The sequence below is a fragment of the Lycium barbarum genome, chromosome 1, assembly GCF_019175385.1.
Source record: "Lycium barbarum isolate Lr01 chromosome 1, ASM1917538v2, whole genome shotgun sequence".
Taxonomy (NCBI): Eukaryota; Viridiplantae; Streptophyta; class Magnoliopsida; order Solanales; family Solanaceae; genus Lycium; species Lycium barbarum.
The window spans coordinates 150,865,064-150,889,665 of NC_083337.1; the positions used below are offsets into that span (position 1 = coordinate 150,865,064).

General features: G+C 38.4%; 1 protein-coding gene across 3 annotated transcripts in view; it reads right to left on the bottom strand.

Annotated features, from left to right (window-relative positions):
- Nucleotides 1-22,636, bottom strand: part of LOC132644085 (uncharacterized) — a 29,396-nt gene extending 6,760 nt beyond the window's left edge. The window contains exons 1-7 of one of the 3 annotated variants that reach the window (XM_060360645.1): nucleotides 22,292-22,636; nucleotides 19,182-19,303; nucleotides 5,715-5,922; nucleotides 3,500-4,043; nucleotides 3,175-3,426; nucleotides 2,895-3,086; nucleotides 2,742-2,816 (exon numbers count right to left, since the gene is read on the bottom strand). In XM_060360645.1, coding sequence (XP_060216628.1) covers nucleotides 2,742-2,816; nucleotides 2,895-3,086; nucleotides 3,175-3,426; nucleotides 3,500-4,043; nucleotides 5,715-5,922; nucleotides 19,182-19,303; nucleotides 22,292-22,452 — 1,554 coding nt within the window. In that variant the 5' untranslated portion in view covers nucleotides 22,453-22,636. Of the gene's footprint in view, nucleotides 1-2,741; nucleotides 2,817-2,894; nucleotides 3,087-3,174; nucleotides 3,427-3,499; nucleotides 4,044-5,714; nucleotides 5,923-19,172; nucleotides 19,304-22,291 lie in introns of all 3 variants that reach the window. The other 2 variants (XM_060360642.1, XM_060360649.1) reach the window with 2 other exon arrangements.
- Between the last annotated feature and the right edge of the window lie 1,966 nt (nucleotides 22,637-24,602).

Consider the following 24,602-nt stretch of genomic DNA (forward strand, 5'->3'; position numbering starts at 1 on the left):
AATTCCAAAAATATGTATTGAGCGAGGAGGAGGAGGATGAGATTATGTAAAAGTGTTTTTTCAAGTAAAATTCATTATCCGGTTAGCTTACTACCAAATATACACCCCTTCCGAAAATAAAAACAACCTAATTGTACTTTAAAATTAAAATTGCGAAAAAATTCAGCACATACACCAATCTACTCCGGCCATCTACTTCTATTAGTATCTAATCATAAAATTATCGTAATAATATTCACAAAATAAAAAAGCTTGAAAAAAAATCCTAAAATATCTACAGTTAAGGGGTTGCAAGGGTGGGACATTACTTTCAGGAGGGCTCTGGGAAATTGAAGGAGTAGTAGAGTTCTTCAAGACTTTGGAGGATTTTCAGGGGTTGACAGATCCAGAGGATGAGTTGAGGTGGAATCATAACAGAGATGGGAATTTTTCAGTCTAGTCTACCTATCTAACAATTAGCAACAGTGCTCTCCAGATTGTTGATTGGCCATGGAAGACTATTTGGAAAACAAATGCTCCTACTAAGGTTCTTTGTTTCACTTGGTTGGTGGCAAGACAGGCAGTTTGGACTCAAGAAAGGTTAAGGAGAAGGGGGTTTCAACTGTGTTCCAGATGCCTATTTTGTGAGACTAATTTAGAAACTAATACCCATTTGTTTCTCTATTGCGCTTTTACTATCCAACTGGGGCAATTCTTTCTCAATATTGTGGGGATCAAGTGGTGTGTGCCCGCAAACACTGTTGATCTTCTTAAGAGTTGGAACAGTTTGGGAGGATTAGTTAGACAGAAGAGATGGTGGAGATTGATTCCTGCTTGCATTTGGTGGATAATTTGGTAAGACAGGAACTCCAGAGCTTTTGAAGATAGGGGTAGTCATGTGCAGGACATTAAAGCTGAAGTGTCTTCTTTTGTTTCATTCTGGTGTAAAGAGTGTTTTGTAGAGGAGGAGATTTCTAAAAAAGACTTGATCGGACAATTGTAAGTGATTTTCAGATTTTGTTGGTTGTGGGCATCTCTCCTCTGTAAATATGGCTTTTGCACTGCCCTAGTGCTATCAATACCAATGTTACCAGTTTCAGATTAAAAAAAAAAAAAAAAAAAAAAAAAAAGGGGGCCAAAGTTTCCATGACAAACCTCAACAAAAATATTGCACCAACATCAAAAAAAAAAAAAAAAAAAATACACCCCTTCTGAAAATAAAAACAACCCTAATGGTACTTTACAATTAAAATTGCGAAAAAGTTAAGCACATACACCAATCTACTCCGGCCATCTACTTCTCTTAGTCATCTAATCATAAAATCATCATAATAATATTTACAAAATCAAAAAGCGTGACAAAAAAAATCCTAAAATAAATTTGGCCAAAAATTGCATGATAACCCTCAACATAAATATTGCACCAACATCAAAAAAAATCACGAAAAAATTAACCTATTAGTTGTGCCTCAAATCTCAAAACTTGTGATCTAGCTATCAAAGATGTATGATCCAACAGAAAAAACAAGTGATTATAACCAATGTCTCACTTTTTCTGCAATCAAATTAACTGACATCAGTTGAAGCTTTCTACTCCATTATTCTTTACCAAGGGAAAAATAAATCTTAATCAACACTATCAAATTAGAAAAGAAAAACTGAATGGAAGAATCAGCAAAAAGAACAACAAAATATTAAGGAACAGACCTAAGCTTTGTTATCAAATAAATAATAATAAAGAGTAGATTCACTACATACTGAGCATATCCATAATAATATAAGAACATGAGGATTTACATGTGTTTTCACTATCTTCAAAGCTTCTTGGTGCATCCCTAATTATCAGCAGCAAGAATATGATTGTTGAGTCATAGTATATTTGCAACAAAATCTTTCATAATATATATATATATATTAATAGCCCTAAATAAAAATAGAGTTGAATGTAACTATCTATAACAATTTAATACTCCTAAATCTAAATGGAGTTGAACGTAAGCAATTTTTTTTTTTTTTTTGATGACATGGGAACCCGCAGCCGCTACCCTTCGGGTGCGCACAGGGTAAACCCAGCTCCTGTGCAATAGCTCGCAAACCACACAGGAGAGGTAACCCGCACTAGGCAAGCCCGGTGCGACGAGCTTGACCTAGAAGGCAAATCCCTTGTTGTCGTAGGCAGGGGGTTTCGAACTTGAGACTTCCATTATGAAAGCCCCATGCTTAACCAACTGAGCCATCCTTGCGGGTAAGCAATTAATACTCCTAAATCTATATATAATTAAATGGAAGAAAAATCTGGAGATGCAATTAATACTCCAAAATTTAAATTGAGTAGAACATAAGCAATTAATACTCCTAAATCTAATTGGACGAAAAAGGATATATTTTTATAAAGTAAAATAATTAAATAATAATTTGAGAAAAATAGTAAATGAAAATTTTGTCAATTGTAGAGTTTTTAATGAAGGGCAAAAAGTTCAATCGACATTTCTAAAGCCCTTCATGCTTTTAATATAATATAGATATTGTAAGTCAGTGTTACATGGCGTTTTCTTCAGAAAACATCAAAAACATGGTAAACGGCAAGTTTTATCAAACAATAGAGAGGTTTTTTGCTAAGGACAAGTAGTAAAGTTAAAGGACTCAAAACGGCACCGGCATTTGACAATTTCTTGAACAGCACCGGCATTTGACAGTTTCTTGTTTAAGCAAGGAAATAAAAGGGAATAGGCATATTTGATCAATACAATGAGACAACATACCAGGTGATCAGGCTCATCCAAAAAATCAAGACATTTTCTGAAGAAACTCGCACATCTAGACTTGTTTTCAGGAGACTGCAGTTCAAAAGTTGCAGTATGAGCTACAGCTAATCAGAGGACATCACTAATTATTAACACAGTAAAAGTGCAGACCATTGAAAGTGAAAGTCTGTGAGCAATCCGGTACAATAGCGTCCCCAGTGAAAGAAAGGGATCGCTTCTCCCTCTATTTATTAGAGAGGGCACAGAGCTAGAATTATCATCAGTGTCATCAGCAGGTCGGTTTTGAGGTATGACAGATAGATCAAAGAGTTGGATAGCATCTTCTCCCGCACTTTTGTATAGCTACAGAAATAAATATAATGCGAATTAAATATACAAGGAACAACACAACAAGAGCTAAAATACAGTATATTACAAATTAGCAAAATACCCAATATGCACCAGGATCTTGCTTGCAGTTTTCCTCAAGGAATCTCAATACTGAAAGCCCGTTTTGCTGTACTACATTTGGATAAAAAGCAGGAGTACCATCCTCAGATATGCCCTTTAGGAGAAATATATCATCTGTTTTTAGGAGTTCATAGCCCTGAACAACACCGTCTTGATGATAACATATAGCCAACTCAGGAACACTAGCCATGACATTATCAAGCCACGCCTCTAGCCATGTTAAAGGAGTGACCTGTCAAAATATACAGACACCAGTTACACATGTTGACAAGGATATAAGAGTGCGGAAGTTGGTTAAGGTTTACCTTTCGTGAAACATCCCACAAGTGCAAGCTAACTGCAACAAACTTGTCATTACTGAAGATGAGTAAATCACTTCCCAGAAGCATACGGAAATTGTGAAACTGCCAAAATAGAACCCTTAGGAATCCATCATTACTAGCTCGTCTATACTTGTCAGACTCTTTCACTGAGTACCTCGACTTCTCTTTTACTTGTGAGACCTTGTTTCCAGCACCTTGATCCTTATTTTTCCTGTTCTTTTTGCCCCAAAAAGAGTCACCCTGTTTGAGCTCGTTATATGTGCAAGGCGGGTTAGATTGTTCTTCCTGAGTAGAAGTTCCACGTTGCTCATAGAAAGTGCTATCCTGCGTTGGGTGTTCAGAAGATTCAGGTGAACTTTCTCTTGATTCACATTGCCACTCCTTCGATGGTGTATGGGTTGGTGGACAATCACATGCCTCCATGCGAACAGAGTGCATAGCGAAATTTAGAAACAAAGACTGATCTGCACATTTTGGTGGGTTATTATTTCTTCTGATCAATTTCTCCCCCTCTTCAACATCAGGCCTGCATTTGGCATTGCAGTTGAATCCCTCGTAAATTATATTCTCGTAAAACCACAAAAAGATTTTACCACTAGAAGTAATAATTGTCTAATTGTACACTAACATCAAGAAAAACTTTCACCCCCCATACGAAGTTATGAAAACTGCACTGTAAACAGAACTCAAGTCCATCATAAACGAAGATAAACTTGCTAAGGACCTTCCAAAACTCCTATAGCTTTTTTAAGCTCTCTTATGAATATTAAAGCATTTTGCTTGTTGCCTTTATCCATTATTTATTTCACATAGCTCCTCCATTTATTCCCAATCTGTTTCAATCCATATCCTTGGATATCGCTCCCACTTCGGACCCAATGTTTAGCCTTTCAAGTGGATGTGAACTGCTTGTCTTTGTTAGAGAATGTATAGACCATACATTCAATTTGGTTTTCGAAAAATAACATCGTATTAGAAAGAGCAAATGCGGGTCCCAGACAAATTCTTTGTAGAGCACGCTATGATTCAAATATTAGCATCGGGAAAGTACACATTATTTGCGCAAGAATTAGAAGGAACAGTGAACATTCAACTTGAAATGGAAGGAATATACACCATGAACGAGATTTAGAATCCAAACTTCTAAGAACAACTAACTTTGTACGTATAACTGTCATTTGAAAGCTTGACCAATTAACAATATATGCAAATTCAAATAACTAACTAATGAATTACTTTCACTTCCTTAATCTTCAGTGTCCTCTTCCGGGAGCAGAATGCTCGGTCCATAGGGTTTCCTTTTCCTCCGCTCAATGAGTTGCTGGGCCCTAAGATTGTCTAGCACTACGTGCATATGTCACTCACTAATATCCATGTAATTTAAGACCATGTCTCATAAAGCAAGATACACTGGATTTAGATAGGAGACAACTAGATGTTTCTATTGACTAATATTTTTTTGATACAAGGGAACCCGCAGCCGCTATCCTTTGGGTGCGCACAGGATAAACCCCGCTCCTGTGTAATAGCCCGCAAACCACATAGGAGAGATAACCAGCACTAGGCAAGCCATGTGCAACGAGCTCGACCTAAAAGGCAAATCCCCTGTTGTCTTAGGCAGAGGCAAATCCAGAATTTCAAGAGGATGGGTTCACCATCGCTGCTAAGAATTTTTTTAAAAAAAAAAGACACAAAAGTGCATTTAGTTGGATTCGATCCCGCGGCCTTGAGGGATTAAACCCAACACTTAACCAGTGCTCCACTCAATCTTGTTTGACCATGTGTTTCTTCGGTTAATATTAAATATATTTTAAGAATTATATACATAATATACCAAACCATGTGTTCACGTGACCCATTTTTCCTACATAAATTCGCCCCTGGTCGTAGGAAAGGGGTTTCGAAACTGAGACCTCCATTATGGAAGCCCCATGCTCAACCAACTGAGCCACCCTTGCGGGTTCTATTGATTAATATTCACACTAAATATTAAGAAATATATTTTCTAAGAAATTTTCAAATGGCAAAATACCAACTTACAGCACTACTTATGAAACTTTCACATCTCCAGGTTTTATAATCAGAATAGATCTGGGATAGAGCCATAAAGGAAGAATTAGATCTCAGAACTTTGACTAACAGAGTGACAACTGGCGTGAAATTCAGAAACAGTCTGCATGTTAGTAGAGCATATTACCCTGTGTTCAAAACTAGAGTCTGGCCAACACGATGTACTGCAATTGATAATCGAGCTTTCGAGTATGGAATCTTAAAGATTTGCTTCAGAATATCAGTTGGGGCAATGACATCGATCTCATCTCCATACTCCACCAGACCTGATACAGCCAGAGCTTCACCTTTCCGTGCAAGATTTGACGTGTGTGTGCCACTTTCCCATAGTAAATCTGCAATGTAAAGCAGAAGTTATCTCTCTCACATTACAACAGCGAAGACATGTTTTTTGATCAAGGACAGCGAAGACATGTTAAAAACTTTTATACACAATCAAATGTTATTAAGAAAAAAGCAACATTAAAAGTTGTAGGCTCGACATCCATTAGATTCTCCAAAAGGACATATACCATCCTGTAAAACCAGGAAACAATGATATCACAAAAAGATGCTAACTACTTGCATAACAAAAGGTTAAAGCGGCACTTGTTTTTGTGCATCAAAAACAATAGTGACTTTTTCCTGAGTGCACACAATTTTTTGCTATTGAGCAGCTACGCTTCATTATTTGACTACTTCCATCATCTATGCAGACAAATAAAAAATACGAAAGACATTGAACACTGTCCAATTTCAAAGGGATTACCAATCTCATCCTAAGCCCTTCTAAATTCTGATTTTTAAAGGGACTAGCCATCTTATTCAAACTAGATGGTAGCGGACTCCACAGGATTTCAGTTTACTGATCATATCATGTTTCAAAGGCACCTTTTGTATCGCAGTAGGTTAAAAATGCACTTTCTTCAAAGTTTTTGAAAGTGGGCAAGAGCTAGTCAATTTGATCCAGCCACCAAAGTGGGTTAACAAAGCAACCAATCATCACCTTCTTTCCTTCTATCTTCCACTTAGTAAGAAGTTCTTTTTCTTTCCTCTCACAAGGGAAGTTCCTCTATTCAGAAAGGGAAGTTGCTCCTCCAGTTATCCAGTTCACATTACTTCTTTCTGATCCTTATTTTCAAAATTATTTTTATTGCTTCTCAACAAATACAGCAATGTGTCAAGACTAAGGAGGAGTTCAAGCTGCAGAACAAGAATGGAGAAACTGGAATACTGCAATTTAGCACGTAGATAAACGGGTGAAGTTTCTGATTGGTTCCGTATTCCAGATTTATGTCACTATCTTACCAGATTGTCCTCAGAGTATTTATTTTCTTTGCAAATACATCTGCTTAATCTTAGTAGGCGTTTGGCCGTGTTTTCACTTTATTTGGTATTTTGGAGTTGGAGTTGGAGTTGAAGTTGGAGTTGTGTTTGGTTATAGTTTTTGCAAAGAATGTTTGGTTGTTTGAATGTATTGAAAGTGAAAAAATTGGGAAAAAAGTTGAAAAACAAGTTTTAGTTGTTTTCCAAATTCATTGCAATTTTTATGGCCAAACACCATAAAGTGAAAAAAAGTGAAAAAATATTCCGAAAAAAAGTGAATAATTCTCATGGCCAAGTGGGCCCTTAGTATCAGTGTTATCAAAGGCGCGCTTAAGCCCTGAAGCGAGGCTCAAAACATGTTGAGCGCTTCGCCTCGCTTTATGTGCACTTCAATGTCATCATCAAGGCTCTAAGACATATTTTTTTTTGGTAAAGTAATAAAATTCATTAGTAAAACATCAAGAAGATGCAAGGTTACAGATGGGAAAAGCTGGCAGGCTTGGCAAAACCTGTAAAACAATCTAAAGATATCCTATCTCTACTGAACTAGAGAAAAGGAGCTGATAAAATCTAGAAAGTTACCCACATTGTTTTTTTTTTGATAAAGGTAACATCTTGTATTCATATCCAAAAGCAGCACCTGGAAGTGCTGAGGGGGTAATTACAAGCTCATAAAAAGAGCCATGGTGAGGCTGTCAAAAGCTAGTCTAAAACTAGTCTGCTGTATCATTACAATTTGCCTATAAAATCTATCAAATCCCCTATATCCCCCAATAAGTTCTGTTTACACCAAAAATATAGGACACTAAGACAAATCATCCTAAATTTATGGATGGAGTTGCTTTTGTCTTCAAAAAGTCTTAAATTTCTCTCTTTCCAAGCTATCCACCAAATGCAAGCAGGGATTAGCTGCCACCAGTTCTCTTCTCCATTTCTGTTGCCAATACCTTGCCAACTGTTGAGTAGTTCAAAAGTAGTCTTAGGCATGGCCCAACTAACACCAAGAATACAAAAGAACATGTACCACAGATTTGCAGTTGTCTTGCAATGAATGAAAAGGTGGTCATTTGTTTCCACATCTAATCCACAAAGTAAACATCTTGAGCAAATCTGAAAACCTCTTCTTTGTAGCCTTTCATGTGTTAGGCATGCTTTCCTAACCACTAGCCAAGCAAAGCAAGAGACCTTTAGAGGGATCTTGATTTTCCAAATGAGTTTCCAAGGCCACACCTCTGTGATGGAGGTTCTATGATTATAATTCCAGTAGGCAGACTTGACAGTGAAAAAGCCCTTACTATTTAGCGTCCATTTTGGTTTGTCTGGTATATCTGGAGTGATCTTGAAGGGTTCCAAAGTTTGTAATAGCTCGGCTACTCTATCAATCTCCCAATCATTTAGTGCTCTCCTGAAAAGCAGATTCCATACTTGATGTTCCCATACCTGGTTGGTCTTGGTTTGCTGTTGAAGGCTAATCAAGTAGAGATCAGGGAAAAGGCTCTTCAAAGAGTTTTGACCTATCCATGCATCATCCCAGAAAGCAGTTTTCAGACCATTGCCAATTTCGATGCAAATGTTGCTGTTGAAAGTTGGCCAGTAGTTCCTGATGGTTCTCCAAGTACTGGTCCCATAAGTGGATGTGACCACATTTGTTGTCCACTGGTTTAACAAACCATATTTATGAGCAATGAATCTTCTCCATAATGTAGTGTCTTCCAAACTGAATCTCCATAGCCATTTTTGTAGTAAACTCTGATTGTGAAAACTAAGATTCCTGATACCCAGACCTCCTTGCTTTTTGCTGAGAGTTACCGCTTCCCATTTTACTAGATTCATGCTTCTTCTGTCCTTGTTGCCTTGCCACAAAAAATTTCTCCTCAATTTGTCTAATTTGTCCTCCACACATTTGGGGAGGGGGAACAAACCCATCATGTAGGTGGGGAGGGCATCAAGGACTGAACTGATAAGAGTTAGTCTGCCACCTAGAGACAGGTATTGACTTTTCCACCTTGCTAGCTTCTTGTCACATCTTTCAATCACCTCGTTCCAGATCCCTATGGATTTGCTCTTAGCACCAAGTGGCATTCCTAAGTAGATTGTTGGAAGTGATCCCAATTGGCAGCCAAGGATCATAGCTAGTGTTGGAAGGTCAACTACCCGATTGACAGGGAAAAGGCAGCTTTTATCCCAATTTACATGAAGACCTGAAAGGGCTTCAAAAATGGTGAGAATGGCTCTGAGGTGTCTGATTTGTGCCACTTTTGCTTCACAAAAAACGAGGGAATCATCTGCATAAAGCAAATGTGTAATCTCCATGTTGATGCCCAAGTTGTTTGTAGTTCCAAAGCCTCTGATCCAACTGTTTGTATTGGCAATTCTGAGCATGTGATTGAGTCCTTCCATGGCTAGGACAAAAAGAAAGGGGGACAAAGGGTCCCCTTGTCTTAGCCCTCTGCTGGAGTGAAAGAAACCTTCGGGGCTTCCATTGATTAAGACTGAGAACTTCACAGTTGAGATGCAAAAAAATATCCAGTTCCTCCATTTCCCTCCAAACCCCATATCGGTCAAAACATTCAAAAGAAAAGACCAATTCACGTGGTCGAAAGCCTTTTCCACATCAAGCTTACATAGGATTCCAGGAACCTTTTGTTTGATCCTGGAGTCAACCAATTCATTAGCTAACAAAGTTGCATCCATGATCTGCCTCCCTTTAATAAATGCCATTTGGTGGTCATTGACAAGCTTGCCCATGACAGTCTTTAGTCTTTCAGTGATGAGTTTGGAGATGATCTTGTATACTCCTCCTATTAAGCTTATTGGTCTATAATCCCTTAATTCTTCTGCTCCATATTTCTTTGGGATCAAAGCAATGAAAGTGGCATTTAAAGACTTCTCAAAATATTCATTCTGGTGAAAATTGTGAATTGTCTGCATCATGTCATCTCTGATTGTGTCCCAACAAGCTTTGAAGAATCCCATTGTGAAGCCATCCGGGCCTGGAGCCTTGTCTATAGCACTCTGCTTAATTATCTGTATCACTTCAGCTTCAGAGAAAGGTCTTTGCAGCCAATCTTGTTCTTCTTGAGTGATCCTTGGACAACCGATGTAGTCAAAATTTGGCCTCCATGATTCTGTTTCAGAATATAATTGCTTGTAGAAATCCACCATGGCTTTCTTAATATTATCAGGTTCCAAGACCTCTTCACCTCTAACAATCAGTCTGTCAATAGTGTTGTACCTCTTATGAGCTGTTGCCATTCTTTGAAAAAACCTGGTATTTTTGTCACCCTGTTTCAACCACAACACCCTTGATTTTTGTTTCCAACTGTCTTCTTCTTTGTTAGACAAATCTTCCAGCTCAACTAAAACAGTTGCCCTAATCATCATCTCATCTTCATTTAATTCCCTGTTGTCCTGTGCGTGATCCAGTTCAGCCAATTCATTTAGAAGACTGTTTTTCCTATTAAGCAGCTCACTAAACCTGCTCTTGCTCCATTCTTTAAGCTTACCCTTCAAGAGTTTAAGTTTTGTGCTGAGTACATAGTCTGGACAGCCAAGTACCACAAAATTTGACCACCATTGCTGGACCATATCAGTAAAACCTTCCACCCCAAGCCACCAATTTTCGAATTTAAAGTAACTCTTCTGATGATCCCAGTTTCCACATTCAAGCATAAGTGGTGTGTGGTCAGAGTCAACCCTTGGCTGCATTTTTTGTTTGATATATCTGAAGGATTCTTCCCACTCCGTAGAGTAAAGAAACCTGTCGAGCCTAGCTGCACTATTGTGATTCACCCCCCTGAACCAGGTAAATCTCCCTCCATTCAAAGGTGGATCAGACAACTCCATGTCTTCAATCCATTCTGAAAAGTCAGCCATTGAGTTGGTGATTCTGGAACTGCCCCTTCTCTCTATCGTGAATCTATTTGTGTTGAAATCACCACAAACGACCCATGGTCCCTCCCAAAGTCCTCTATATGTTGCAATTTCTTCCCAACATGCTTGTCTATCAATTCTGGAGTGTGGTGCGTATAGGCCAGTGAGACACCAACTGAAAGAATGTTGAGTTGATGTAAAACTGCATGTGATTGAAAAGGTTCCTTTATCAATCAAAACCCCAGTCCATAATCTGCTATCCCATAGCATGATAATGCCACCCTTGCTGCCTTCTGCTTCTAAATAGTCACATCTCATCCATCTGATTCCCCATAGTTGCTTAGCAAAAAATTCTATATCTTTCTCCAATTTAGTCTCTTGGAAACAATAGACATCTGCCCTCCATTCTTGAATGCAACTCTTAACAAGGTTTCTCTTTGAGACCCTGTTAAGTCCCCTGACATTCCATGAACATATATTTACCTTCATTTAAAAGATAATGAAAGAACCTTCCCCCTACTTCTCACTCCTTCAACCTCTTCATTAAGGTCTGACTCTAAATTCTTCAATTCATGTTTGCTTAATCCTCTATTTCTGGGAGCTTTACTTTTGGCATCCACAACTTGCATTCCAGCTTCTTGATTTTCCAGTGAAATTTTCCTTTTGTGAAGTTTCATTAAAAGAGCTTTTGCCTCCTCCTCATATCCAACAAAAGCTGCACCATATGTTTCACTCAATTCTAACATATTATTTTTGAACCAGTTCAAATCGACTTCTGCTTCATGCATCTCTTGGGATTGGATGGAAACTGGTTCAACCTCGTGGACTTGCATAAGTTGCAATTCTGCATTCTTGAAGGGAGCGGGGGTTTGTAAGTCAGAGGTATCGTGTGAGGGAACCGGAACAAAAACCTCATGACTGGCTGATGGTTCGGTTGATTGTAAGTCGGTAACATGATTGGGTTGTTCTGTTGAGAAAGAAGAAGAAGGAAGGGTTTGAGTGGGTTGTTCTGTTGGAGAAGTCGACTTTGCTTCCCAGGCAGTGTAGGTTTGAAGAAATTTTATTGCGATCTCTTTTAATCCAACAAGGAGTGGGTCGGTTTGATGATTTTTATTAATGCAGTCATGTGCCTCCACACGTGCTTCATTAAAAGGCTGAGAATTATAATTAAGTGGAGCCTCATCCATTTGGGCCAAAACCCTAAATTTGTTAAGGCCCAAAGAATTTTCTGAGTTGGGTAATTTGGTCAGCTGGCCCATAGGAAAAGCAGCTTCAAGGGCACGTGAGGATGTCGCGTGACCTGTCTCTTTCTCACTGCTAAAAAGTACATTTTTCCCAGCTGTATTTTCCACAGACCGCTGGTCCGAAGGATGGGCCAGATATGACGCAGAAACCTCTTCTCCGGCAGAGAAAATCGCCGGCAATTCAACCCAGATCTGGATGGTGTAAAGGATTCCTCCATTTTCTATCATCATCTCCTTAGGGATAGAACTCCCATCTCCCTTGATTTTAACCCTAGCCCACTTCAAATGGTTACGAAGCTGAGTTTCCTCCTCCGTCTCCACCCATCCCCCACAAAAATCCCCAATGATTTTGAAGGTTTGTTGTGACCATAGTTGGAGGGGCAGCCCTACGAATTTTGCCCAGACAGAGGTAGGTTTTTTGCGAGAATCAATAGCTCCTATAGTGGGAGTCCACCATTGAAGTCTGATTTGATGTTTTCTCCATCTCCACTCGCCAAGCATTACTTCTTCTGCCACTTCTCTGGAGGCAAACTCCAAGAGGAAGCAGCGGTTCACCATCTCATAAATGTTTAAACCATGTGCTTGCTTCCATGTGCTTTGAGACCATCTTCTCAAATCTGATAACGTTGGTAGTTCTGATGCATTTTCGGGGAAGCTACACACTATACACCTGTTTAGAACTTCATTGTGGGGTGGGCTGGATATACTGTCGATGTGGACAGGTCCTTCTTTCTTCTGGTTTGATCTAGCAACTGGTGGGGGCTCATTTAAATCCCTGTTAGCCCATTTAAAGCTCCTTACAGCCTCTGAATAGGGAATGTTTTTCTGTGTTAATCTGGTGGAAAAAGTTGTTGATTGAATGGCATGGCTCTTTATAAATCTACCCACTTTGTCTGCAATATCTTTCCATCCAACATTGAAAGCTAGTTCCGGGATGATTAGAACTGACCTTCTTTTTCCTCTTAGGCTTAAGATGCTGATGTAACGTCCATATCTATTGTAATTTCTTGATACAAAAATCTCCGACAGGTTATCTTTCTTCTTCCATCTTCTGACTGTGTTTCCATGCACCTTTGAGGCTTCCAACATAACCTGAACAATCCATTCCATCGTCTTAATATTGAAACTAGTTCTCCTGATAAAGTTCCTGCTTCTTTCTGTCCAATCGAACCAAACATCTGTAGCTTCCGATGATCTCATGATATCATAGGATTTGAAACCTACGGCAAAGTAGATGGTGTTATCCATTTGAGGGAGTGGCTAGAGAAAGTAGAAAGAAAAGAAGGAAAGAGAAAGAGGGAGGTATGAGAGAGTGGCTGGAGGGGGAAGAGAGAGAAAAAGGAGGAAGAGAGAGGTTTCCGGCTATCAGAATAATCACCGGGGTGGGAGTCTAAGGCCCAGAAGGGACCCTAGGGGGGGGGGTCTCGATAAATGTGTCTGGGAGCATTTCAAAATGTGACTTAGCTTATCGACACTTACATTCAGGGGCAAAAAAATGCCAACTAAAAAGACTAACTAAACACCTAGACTTTAGAGAGCAAATAGGAGTTGAGATTCCTTCAAAGCATCTGTTGTTTCTCTCCTTCCATAGGGTCCAAAAAATTACTGCTGGGATCATTCTCCAAATTCTTTTAATGGATTTGTCAACTCTCCAGAGTATCCAGCTAGCATATGCATCTTTGATGTTGAAGGGCATTACCCATTGTAGACCAAGCATAGAGTAGAAGAAAAACCAGAGGCTAGCTGCTGCAGGGCAGTGCAAAAATAGATGGTTGACACTTTCATTGGTCTGCTTGCACATGGTACACATGTTAACAACTATTACACCTCTCCTTCTAAGATTGTCTTGTGTTAGGCATGCTTCCTTCAGTGTAGTCCAAGTGAAGCAAGTAACTCTGAGAGGCTGTCTGGTTCTCCATACAAGCTTCCAAGGCCAAACCTCTAAAAGGCTATTTTGAGAGCACCAGTTGTTGTAACATTCCTTCACAGTGAAAATCTTTTCCTTAGAATTGCCCCAGAGTATTCTGTCCTGAAAATCTGCCACCAAAGTACTTTGTCCCAAACTTTCTAATAGAGAAAGAAAATCATCAACTTCCCAATCCTGTAAGTTTCTCCTTAAAATTGGTGTCCAACAGTTGTTAACTCTATATTGAGCTAATGTTGCTTCTTTGTTAGAAGCTATCAGAAATAGTGAGGGAAATAAATCTTTTACTAAAGTGTCCCCAAGCCATTTGTCCTGCCAAAATCTGATCTTGAGCCCATTTCCAGCCTTGAATGAGACAGCCTGGAAGAATTCCTCTTGGAGACTACTGATGTGTTTCCATACTCCAACACCATGTGGTTCATTGCTTTTCTTTGCAGTCCAGTGGTCTTGAATACCATATTTAGCTTTGATGATTTCCTTCCAGTACCCTGCCTCATTTTGACCATATCTCCAAAGCCACTTCATGAGTAGGCTGTTGTTATGAAACTTAAGATTTCTAATCCCCAGCCCCCCTTGGCCTTTGGGTTGAATAACTGATTGCCATTTGACCAAAGAGAATTTATGAGTAACACTGTTACCTTCCCATAGGAATTTCCTTCTAAGCCTGTCAATTTGCTTTAGAACTGAGGTTGGCATAGGGAAGAGTGACATAAAGTAAGTGGGAATGCTGTCTAGGACACTTTTGATGAGGGTGAGCCTGCCACCCAATGAGAGATATTGCATCTTCCAAGTGGCTAGTCTTTTCTCCATTCTTTCAATGACCCCACTCCATATCCCAGATGATTTGAATTTAGCACCCAAAGGAAGTCCCAAATAGGTGGTGGGAAAGGAGCCTGTTTTGCAGCTAAGAATATCAGCAAGAGCTTCTAGGTTGGTCACTTCATTCACTGGATATATAGTGCTCTTACGCATGTTGATATGAAGTCCAGAGATGGCCTCAAAGATCATGAGGGTAGTGTTGAGATTAGAGACCTGCTGACAATCAGCTCCACAAAATATAAGGGTGTCATCTGCATAGAGTAGATGAGAGACTGAGACTGAGGTGGAAGGATTTCTGCCCACTTGGAACCCTTGAATCCACTGAAGTTCTTTGGCCTTTGCTAACAGCTGAGATAATCCTTCCATCGCAATGATAAAGAGGAAAGGGGACAATGGATCCCCCTGCCTGAGTCCCTTTTGAGAAGAGAAAAACCCAACTGGACTTCTGTTCACCAGAATTGAAAACTTCACTGTCGAAATACAGAAATAAATCCACCTTATCCACCTTTCCCCGAAACCCATTTGCTTCAAAATGTTGACTAAATAAGCCCAGTTAAGCTGATCAAAAGCTTTCTCAATATCTAATTTGCATAGGATCCCAGTCTCACCACTTTTAATTTTCCAGTCTAGCACTTCATTGGCAATCATAGATGCATCAGTGATCTGTCTATTCTTCAGAAAAGCACTCTGTTGTCCAGAAACTAAGGAATCCACCACTTTTCCGAGCCTCTTAGCTAAAATTTTGGCCAGCAATTTGTAGACACTGCCTATAAGACTTATAGGCCTATAATCTCTAAGCTCTGCGGCCCCTTTCTTCTTTGGGATAAGAGCAATGAAAGAGGCATTGCATGATCTCACCATTTGGCAGTTCTGATGAAAGAAATTAAAAGCTGCTAGCAGGTCTGCTTTGATGAAGTTCCATGATTTTTGAAAGAAAGCCATAGTGAAACCATCAGGGCCTGGAGCTTTGTCAGGGGCACAAGTCATGAGAGCTTCTAAAATCTCCATTTCGGTGAAAGGAAGTTCAAGGTCCTCTTTATCCACTGTGTTGAGACTTGACAGACCTTCAAAGACAGCTGAGGGTCTCCAAGATTCAGTTTCTTTGTAAATTTGTTGATAGTACTCCAGAATACCATCCTTGATCCTTCCTTTGTCTTCAATTACTTCATCCCCTATTTTGAGTCTGTCAATGGTATTGCCCTTTCTATGAGAGTTGGCCATTCTTTGGAAAAACTTTGTATTCTTATCCCCCTCTTTCAACCATAAACATCTTGATTTTTGTCTCCATGAGATCTCTTCAGCGGTTGCTATTTGCTGAATTTCAAGTTTGAGATTCAATGTCTGACCTTTCTCTTCTGTAGAGAGAGCTCTGAGCTCAGCTAACTGGTCCAGATTCCAAAGTTCTTTGAGTGCCTTGTTCCTTTGAGTCTCGATTGTTCCATAGACCTCCCTATTCCATTTAGTAATGTCTTTCTTGAGATTCCTTAGTTTCTGCATTAGCACAAAGTCTGGGGTGCCTAATACAGTGTAAGAAATCCACCATCCTTCTATCATGTCCATGAAACCCTCAGCTTGAAGCCACATGTTTTCAAATTTGAAATAAGAAGGTGTGGTCTCCCAATCTCCACTTTCCAGGATAATTGGTTTATGATCAGAAAAAACTCTAGGCAAGGGGTACTGTTTGATAGTATTGAACATCTCGCTCCATTCTGTTGAGATAAGGAACCTGTCAATTCTAGAGGCTTGGAGAGACTCCTCCCCTCTTGACCAGGTAAATTGTGCTCCCTGAAGTGGAGGGTCAATCAAATCCAGGTCTAGAATAGTGTTGGAGAAGCCCAGCATCGCCCTTGATCTTCTAACGCAGTTCAATCTTTCCCCCACAAATCTGCACACATTGAAATCCCCTCCTATGACCCATAGGTCAGACCACAATCCCCTGATAGATGCTAACTCGAGCCAAAGATCCTCCCTTTCTGGATTGGTATGAGGGCCATAAACACTAGTAAAAACCCATTTGAAATCCTCAGCAAGACTTTCGAATCTACATGATAAAGAAAAGGCTCCTGCTTCAAAATCAACACATTTCCAAGCTCTTTTGTCCCACATTATTAATATCCCACCTTTGGTACCAATTGCTTTGACTTCTGCCCAAGAGATCCATCTGTTTCCGAGCTGAAGTTCTCCCTTTGTAGTGTTTCTTACTACCCTGACTATTAGAAGAGAATAAGGCCGGCCCATTTGTGTTTAAATCCTTCGAATTCCTTCGAATCTCCACAGGTTCTTCCACACGTGTGTCACGTGAATCATTAATGGTATTAGCACGTGGAGCTGAGAGAGAATTTGATCCCATCTTATTACCAACCTCGGGCAAACCAGTTGAAGGACCAGCATGTAAAGAAAAAGACCGGATTTCCTTAATTATTGGCAATTCGAAGATCCTATCATCAAATTCAAAATTCAAACTTGCCGGAAACTTCATAGCTGATTTTTTGACGCAGATGCGAGCCCAGATCAGGTGGGTTCTGTTCTTCGTGTCTTCATCAACACCGACATAACCCCCGCAACGAGATATGTTCAAAAGTATCCATTGACCAAGCATTTAGAGGGATTCCAAAAACTTTCAACCATATGTTTTCCGAGCAGTTACCAGATTGCAATGAGAAAATGTCATGCGACCACCAAGATAAAGAAAGATGTCTTCCGTTCCAGAACCTCCCTGCCTTTACCCTTATTGCCTCTTGCCTGGAAGGAAGCTCAAAGAGGAACTGATTGTGGTCTAAAGGTATGACTTTGATGCCAGCAGTAACTCTCCATCTACTAATGAACCATTTCTGAATAGTTTCGGGATTGGGACTGTGATGAAATGGATCATTGAAGGTGCCAACCAAGCTTCTGTGCAAAGGGTGTTTTCCATTCAATTCTCCTTTGTTGGCTCCTTGACTTATATCTGGCCATCTGTCAATGCTAGCAGCTGCACGATAAGATTTTGTCAATGGGGGAGGAGGAAGCAGTGGCTCTGCTTCGCTGAATTCTTTCAGAAATTGAAGGATTTTCTTCGCAATATCTGACCATCCACTGTTGAGGCTGATCTCAGGGATTATCACTGCTGCTTTAGATGAACCATGCCAAACCTCTATGCGAACAAATCTACCATAAACATTCAAATTTTGGTAAACTCTGAAAAGATTGTGTTGTTGTTTTCTACCCCACCTTCTATATAGTCGACCAGTGCCTTTTGATGTTTGAATAAGCGCTTCGCACACCCATCTCAGGTTCTGAATATCCATATTGATCTTGCTTGTATATCTCTTGCCCCTTTCTATTAATGAAAACCAGTTATAATATTTATCCCCTGTATTCCTGAGTTCAAAGGATTTATCCCCACTGATGAAAAAAAGGTGTGAGCCCTGCATGTTTCTAATGAAAGTCACTGAAACTGAAGGAGTTTTATGTTGATTGATGTGGTCGCCGTCACTGTCAGATGTCACCGGTGATTCTGCCGACAGCAACTCAGGTCGCCGGAGTTTTTTTTTTTTTTTTTTTTTTTTTTTTCTCCGGCACTGACAGGTCGCCGGAAAAATTATCCGGCACTGTCAGAGGTCGCTGATGTCGACAGAGGGTAGATCTGAAAAGATTTGGAGGAGAGAGAAAGCAAAAGAACTAGAAAAAGCTGTAGATGGAGGCTATGGAGGAGAGAGAAAAAGCTGTAGATGGAGGCTATGGAGGAGAGAGAGAGCTGGAGTCATGCTGGAGTGAGGGCTGTGATGGTGGTCTGAGGAGAGAGAATCAGATCTGGATCTATTTTGCTTACCTGGGAATCTGTGTCTGGGAGCATTTTTTTTAGAAAGAGAATTTTTTGGAGTTAAAACTCCTCTAAGACATATTTTTCCTTGCCAATGAGCCTCTCTTGAAGAGGTGACACTAGATGATTGATATTTCACTTTATCGTAATATTTTTACAATTTCTTTGTCCATATATTTGTTATTCATGCTTATTATTATCAATCTTGGACTAAAGATATATATATTTGTATTTTTGCACCATTGCGGTTTTTTTCATTAAAGCCCACGCTTTATTTGCGCTTTGCGCTTACAGCCCCAGTTGACCTTAGAGCTTTTTTGCGCTTTTCGCTTTCGATAACACTACTTAGTATATGAAGTTCTAAACCCTAAAACTTCACCGAGCAACAAAGATCACGTTTGAGAGACACTGATTCTAAGACTTGCAGCTTGTTCCAGAAATAGAACTCTAATCTTCTGTTCATGAAGTCCACAAAAGTTATGTGAACCCAGGCTAAGTAATTTGATCAGTCCTTCGAATGTAATTTATTAACAGTACGAAAAACATATTGACAGTTAATAAAGCAGTACAACACAAGCTAAAAAAAATGTAACCTTTAAATGAGATAATAGAACTAACATTCACTACCTGCGCTCGTCCTTGATTGGTTGGCCACTAATGGCAGTACCTTATCTGGAATACTTGAAAGCAGTGGCAAAGTGTTTAGATCAGTCTCGATAGGAATCATCCGATACCTCGGAGCTCTAACCCTAAAAGTTATTAGCAAAAAAGAACTGAATAAGACCATTCAAGGTAAACCAAACATCCTCCCTCTGACTTAGAGAAAACTTGGACTTCAAATTCAAATAACACCTAATTCATCACATCCAGAAAATTAAGAGTCTACTTCCACAGAGACTTCAAATTTAAGATAGCTTATTAATGTCATTCAAAACCTTAGATACATGTTTAAAGCTCAATATGAGAAAAATGCTTCGACATTGCGAATCTCTCTAACAGAACTGATGTTACATAATAAATACAATACAACAGCATAGGCGTTGGTGGCAACAGTAGAGTTGCTCTTTCTTTAACTTGTTGATTACGGGTTCAAGATGTGAGATCCACCTCGTTGCAGCAAGCTCCTTTGTTCATATAAAGGGAGAGCTGACCACTTCAAGTACGCGTAAGACTTCTTAAAAAATATAACAATAAGTGGACATCGCATTTGAAGAGTTTTTAACTCAAAAGGTCCCTTAAGTTAAAGGGTTATTCTGTTCCCCTCCTACTTATACAATGTTGAACAGATAATCCTTCAAGTTTTACAACAGGAAAAAAAAAAAAAAGGAGGGAACACTTTTGGTCTAGTTTAACGGATTCATTAAAAGTCAATAGAATTGACCACATATGGTCCTTAAGTTGGCTATTGGTCCATTGCCATATTTTGTTATAGTATGTATATAACACTAACGAATATAGTCTTTTAAATTTATAAATTGGGGGCATTCAAGCCTTGTACCATGTAAGCTAAGCCTGGTATTTAAGTGGAGAAAGGTAGAGGGGAGCCCATTAACCCCAAGTTTCAAAGGTTGTGGTTGGTCGTAAGGGTTGGCCTCAAACGGATTTCTCGGTCATAAGAAAAAAATTATAAAATGGGAGCAAGTTATTCTAGCCCAAAGGAAACCTAACCTAAAGTTAAGGGTTAGTCCATTACCCACCTTCTTATATAACATTGAGCAAATATAGTTTTCCAAGATTTTAAAATGCGTTCAACATTTGGTCATGTGCAATGAAATTTTGCAAATAAAAGGAAGCGGAGGTAGGATTCTTGGATTCAAAGCTATGATTATCAAGAGTAATGGTGAAACAACTTCTTATCATGGTAAATTTATTCATTTTTTTCCTGGCCTTATTTGACATTGCAACTGAATAAAGTATTCTCTGTTCTTTAATCTGGCCAGTGTTTTACAAGGCACAGGAGCAAGGTGTGACATTTTACCTCTCAAAGGACAACATATGTTAGCTCTAAGGCACTGGGCGTATCCCATGAGCTTTTATAAGTATCAAAAGAAAAGGTGTATAAATATTGAGTTTTTTATCGAAGCAAATAATATTCTAACTCACTGAATCCTAATTATACAACAACAGATAAGTTATAGTCAATATTTAAAAGCAATTAAAAAAGAATCATCCACATACATAGCAGACAATCCAAGGTGTAAATCGTGCAATGAGCATTATCGGGGCGCATACGGCAGTTAAGTCCAAGATGTAAAGCGTACATTGAGCAACTACCCCACCTATTTAAGTGCTAGCCAAATGAGAGGTCTTGCCCCAAAAAGAGTCACCAGAAAGTCACAAATTTTCCTTTTGAAACATTGATTATGTTATCTGTTTTCTTTATATATAGTGTGTACATCTATATTCGAAGAGGTTTTTTGTTTAGCGTTATATAAACTTTTAACGAAGTTCTTCGGAGTTTGAATATGTTGGACCAAAAGTTTCTCAGTCATGTAAACTCAAATAACTACATATATCAACTGTTATATGAGAGAAATTAATGGACCAACCCCCAAATTTAAAAGACCACATGTAACTAAATCCGCTTACTTCCAATGAAATATGTCAGGATTCTGTAGGACCATACCACAGGTGCCTCCATTTTGTAAGCATATACGACGATATTAGTTCAGGTTTAATAAAAAGGAAAAAAAAAATAGACCCTTTTTTTGAGTTAAGAGCTCTAATTTTGAAAGAGTAAGAAGTGCTATACTCTCCTGTTCCAATTCATATGACATTTTTTCTATTTTAGACTGTTTCCAAATGTTTGACCATTCCTTTTTCGAACAACTCTTCACAAATTTTAACAATTCAAACTCACTAAATCTCTATCAAACTATTTTTGAAACCGTGGTGTCATGGCCACCTTGCTCGCACCTCGACTAATTGCATGGGGTATCTCCCACTAGCATAGACCAGCATAGGACTGGGTAACTCTATACACCAAAGCTTGGACAGATGGAAAGAAGTCATCTAGTATTTTTGCCTCCGTTTGTACTTGAACCTGAGACATCATGATTCTCACCCACTTCATCGATCACTAGGCCACACCCTTGGGCACCGATCAAACTAACTTTTCAACTATTACTTAATTCTCTCTTACACTATCACCAATATAAGTGAATACTTGGTGCTGAATCAGATACCATAGTATAAAATGGAATGGACAGGACGGGTAACTTTGTCCGCCAAGGCTTAGAGTCACCTAGTGCTTTTGACTCTGTTAGGATTTGAACCTGAGACCTCATAGTTCTCAACCTACTTCATCGATCACCGGACCACACCGTTGGTACCTATCAAACTAACTTTTTACCACTCCCCCGTCCCAATTTATGTGATACTTTTTGCTTTCAAGTGTCAATTTGACTAAACTTTGAAGCTAAACTGGATTAGATAAACTCTATATTTAAAAACTACATCAAAAGTACTATTAAGTTGTAACTTTTCCCATATCAATTTGGTGAAAAAACACAATCTTAAAATTCTGGTCAAAGTTCATGCAAGCTTGAATCTCGAAAAAATATCACATAAATCGGAAACTTAATTCTCTCTTACACTACCGCTAACATAAGTGAATACTTCGTGTCGAATCATCAGAACGTTAGAGCACAAACTAAATGACAAATTTCACCACAACAAAAAAAAAAAAGGATCAAATAAATACAATTGACAGCTAAAACAAAAAGGAAGACACGCACCTTTCAGCGGAGGGTACAAGTTCAGAAGCATTGAAATCGTGAAATGCTTTATCGGTTGGGACAGGAATTGAACCGCAAAGAAAACCGACAGGTTTAGGGGGTGCAATTTCGAGCCTGCCTACACACTGTAACTCTCGTGAGCTTGATGCTTGTTTCTCCATTGATAAAAAAGCTAGGGTTTCTTCGATCTTCCTTCTTCTTCTTCTTCTTCAATGGAACTTGTGCTGTGAGTTTATATTCCAGAAGATTCGCATGGAACCAAAGATGAAAATAGAATTATTACGAGGTTTTTTGTGGTTAAAAGCAATTTTTATCTTCTTTGTTATTCTGCCCGTTTAGACATAAATCGCAGTTTCACTACTTTTAAACAGGGATAAGGGTTAAAAACACTAGTCAATTCTTTATTTTTTATTGGTTTTCTAGTGTTTGCATTTTCTACATAAACTGTCACTAAATATTCATCAAAATGTATCTCAATTAGTATGTGATGGTGCGTACACGCTGTATACATTCTTTTTTTTTGTTTTTAAAAATGGTGTCAAATGGCACTCCACGTAGATAATTAAAGGATTCAATTGAAAAAATAAAAAAACAAGTAAGAGATAATGATCAAAAACACATCTAATGTATTAATTTTTTTACAAGTTTTCAGGTCCATCAGATACTATTCGAGGTGTGTTTTGATACATAGTTGGTGATATAGTTCAGGTATGAAACACAAATACGTGATAATTCAGGTGTGTTTTGAATTTGATAAGTAGTTGATGATAGTTTAGATAGGAAACACACTTGATAGCTCAGCTAGAAAATTCACAAAAAAATGATATTTGAAGTGTGTGTTTTACTATTATCTATTTTAAATATTGAATTTACGGTACTTGCATGTGTTAATTAGACAGGCAATATTTACAAATATTATCCAAAGGACTACCATAGCCAGTTTGGTCCATTTTTGGGAAGTCAAAAATAAAATTGAAGCGTTTAGCTAAACTTTTAGGGAAAACTAAGTAGGCGTTTGCCCGTGAAAATCAAATACTTTTCACTTTATTTGGAACTTTGGAGTTGCAGGTGAAGATGGAGTTGTGTTTGGTTATAGTTTTTGCAAAGAATATTTGGTTGTTTGAATGTATTGAAAGTGAAAAAAGTGAAAATAAGGTTTTAGTTATTTTTCAAATTCCAAATACAAATTCAAGTTGTATTTGGAATATTAATGCCCAAAGGCTAATTTCCAAATAAAGTGAAATAATTTTCCTGAAAAATGTAAATCCTCATGGCCAAACGGGCCCTAAGTATTTTTGAATAGTAATTAATACAATAAAAGAAGTTATTTTTCAAAAGTTAAAAGAGGTAGTTTTTCCTCAAAAGCACTTTTGAAAAAATTGATTAGCCAAACATAATTTGTTATTCACCAAAAGTATTATTTTGAAAAACACTTCTAATAAAAACTTGTTTGGCCAAGCTTACAAATTTGCTTGAATTTCAGTAAACGACCCAAATAAACTACCCACCTTGCAATGTCCCACCTCCCCCATGCGGCGGGCCTGTGTAAGGTTGCTCTGCATAGGTTAAATTTGGGCCTTATATTGATTTTCTTTTCAATTCATTTTGCAATTTCTTCGATCCAGATACCGCGCAATCCGTTTAGATCTATTTCAGTTGCCAATGAAATGAAATATGATATACTTTCCGTCTAAGTGGTTGATCCGACGAGTCAATTCTCAATGAATGCATCCGTGAAATGGGACGAAGAAGAAGAAGAGGTGAAATGGGACGAAGAAGAAGAAGAGATGGAAGAAATAATATATAGTAATATTTACCCTTTTCAACTCTCAGAAATGTAGAAGGAACCAAAAATACTATTCGTAAAATATAAAAAATTGGTTTGAATTTTATATTCAAGTGATATCTTATCTTCACACACAAATTTTCAATTTTGTAAATTTGTTTTGCCGAGTGAGGTTCTAAGTCTAAATACAACTCACTTTTTATAAAATGCTTATGTTAAATTTTAATTCAGATACTCTTTTTATTTTATTTTAATATTTTATATTCAAGTGATATCTTATCTTCACACACAAATTTTCAATTTTGCAAATTTTTTTTGCCGAGTGAGGTTCTAAGTCTAAATACAACTCGCTTTTTATAAAATACTTATGATTAGTTTTAATTCAAATACTCTTCTTTTTTTTTCTTTTCTTTTTTTAACTTGACCTACAAAACTATCAAATGCCAAGTTAATTTGACAAAAACATAAAGGAATGAAAGGTGATAGAAATCTAAAGGATTGTCGTATGCAGAAGAACTCATTGAG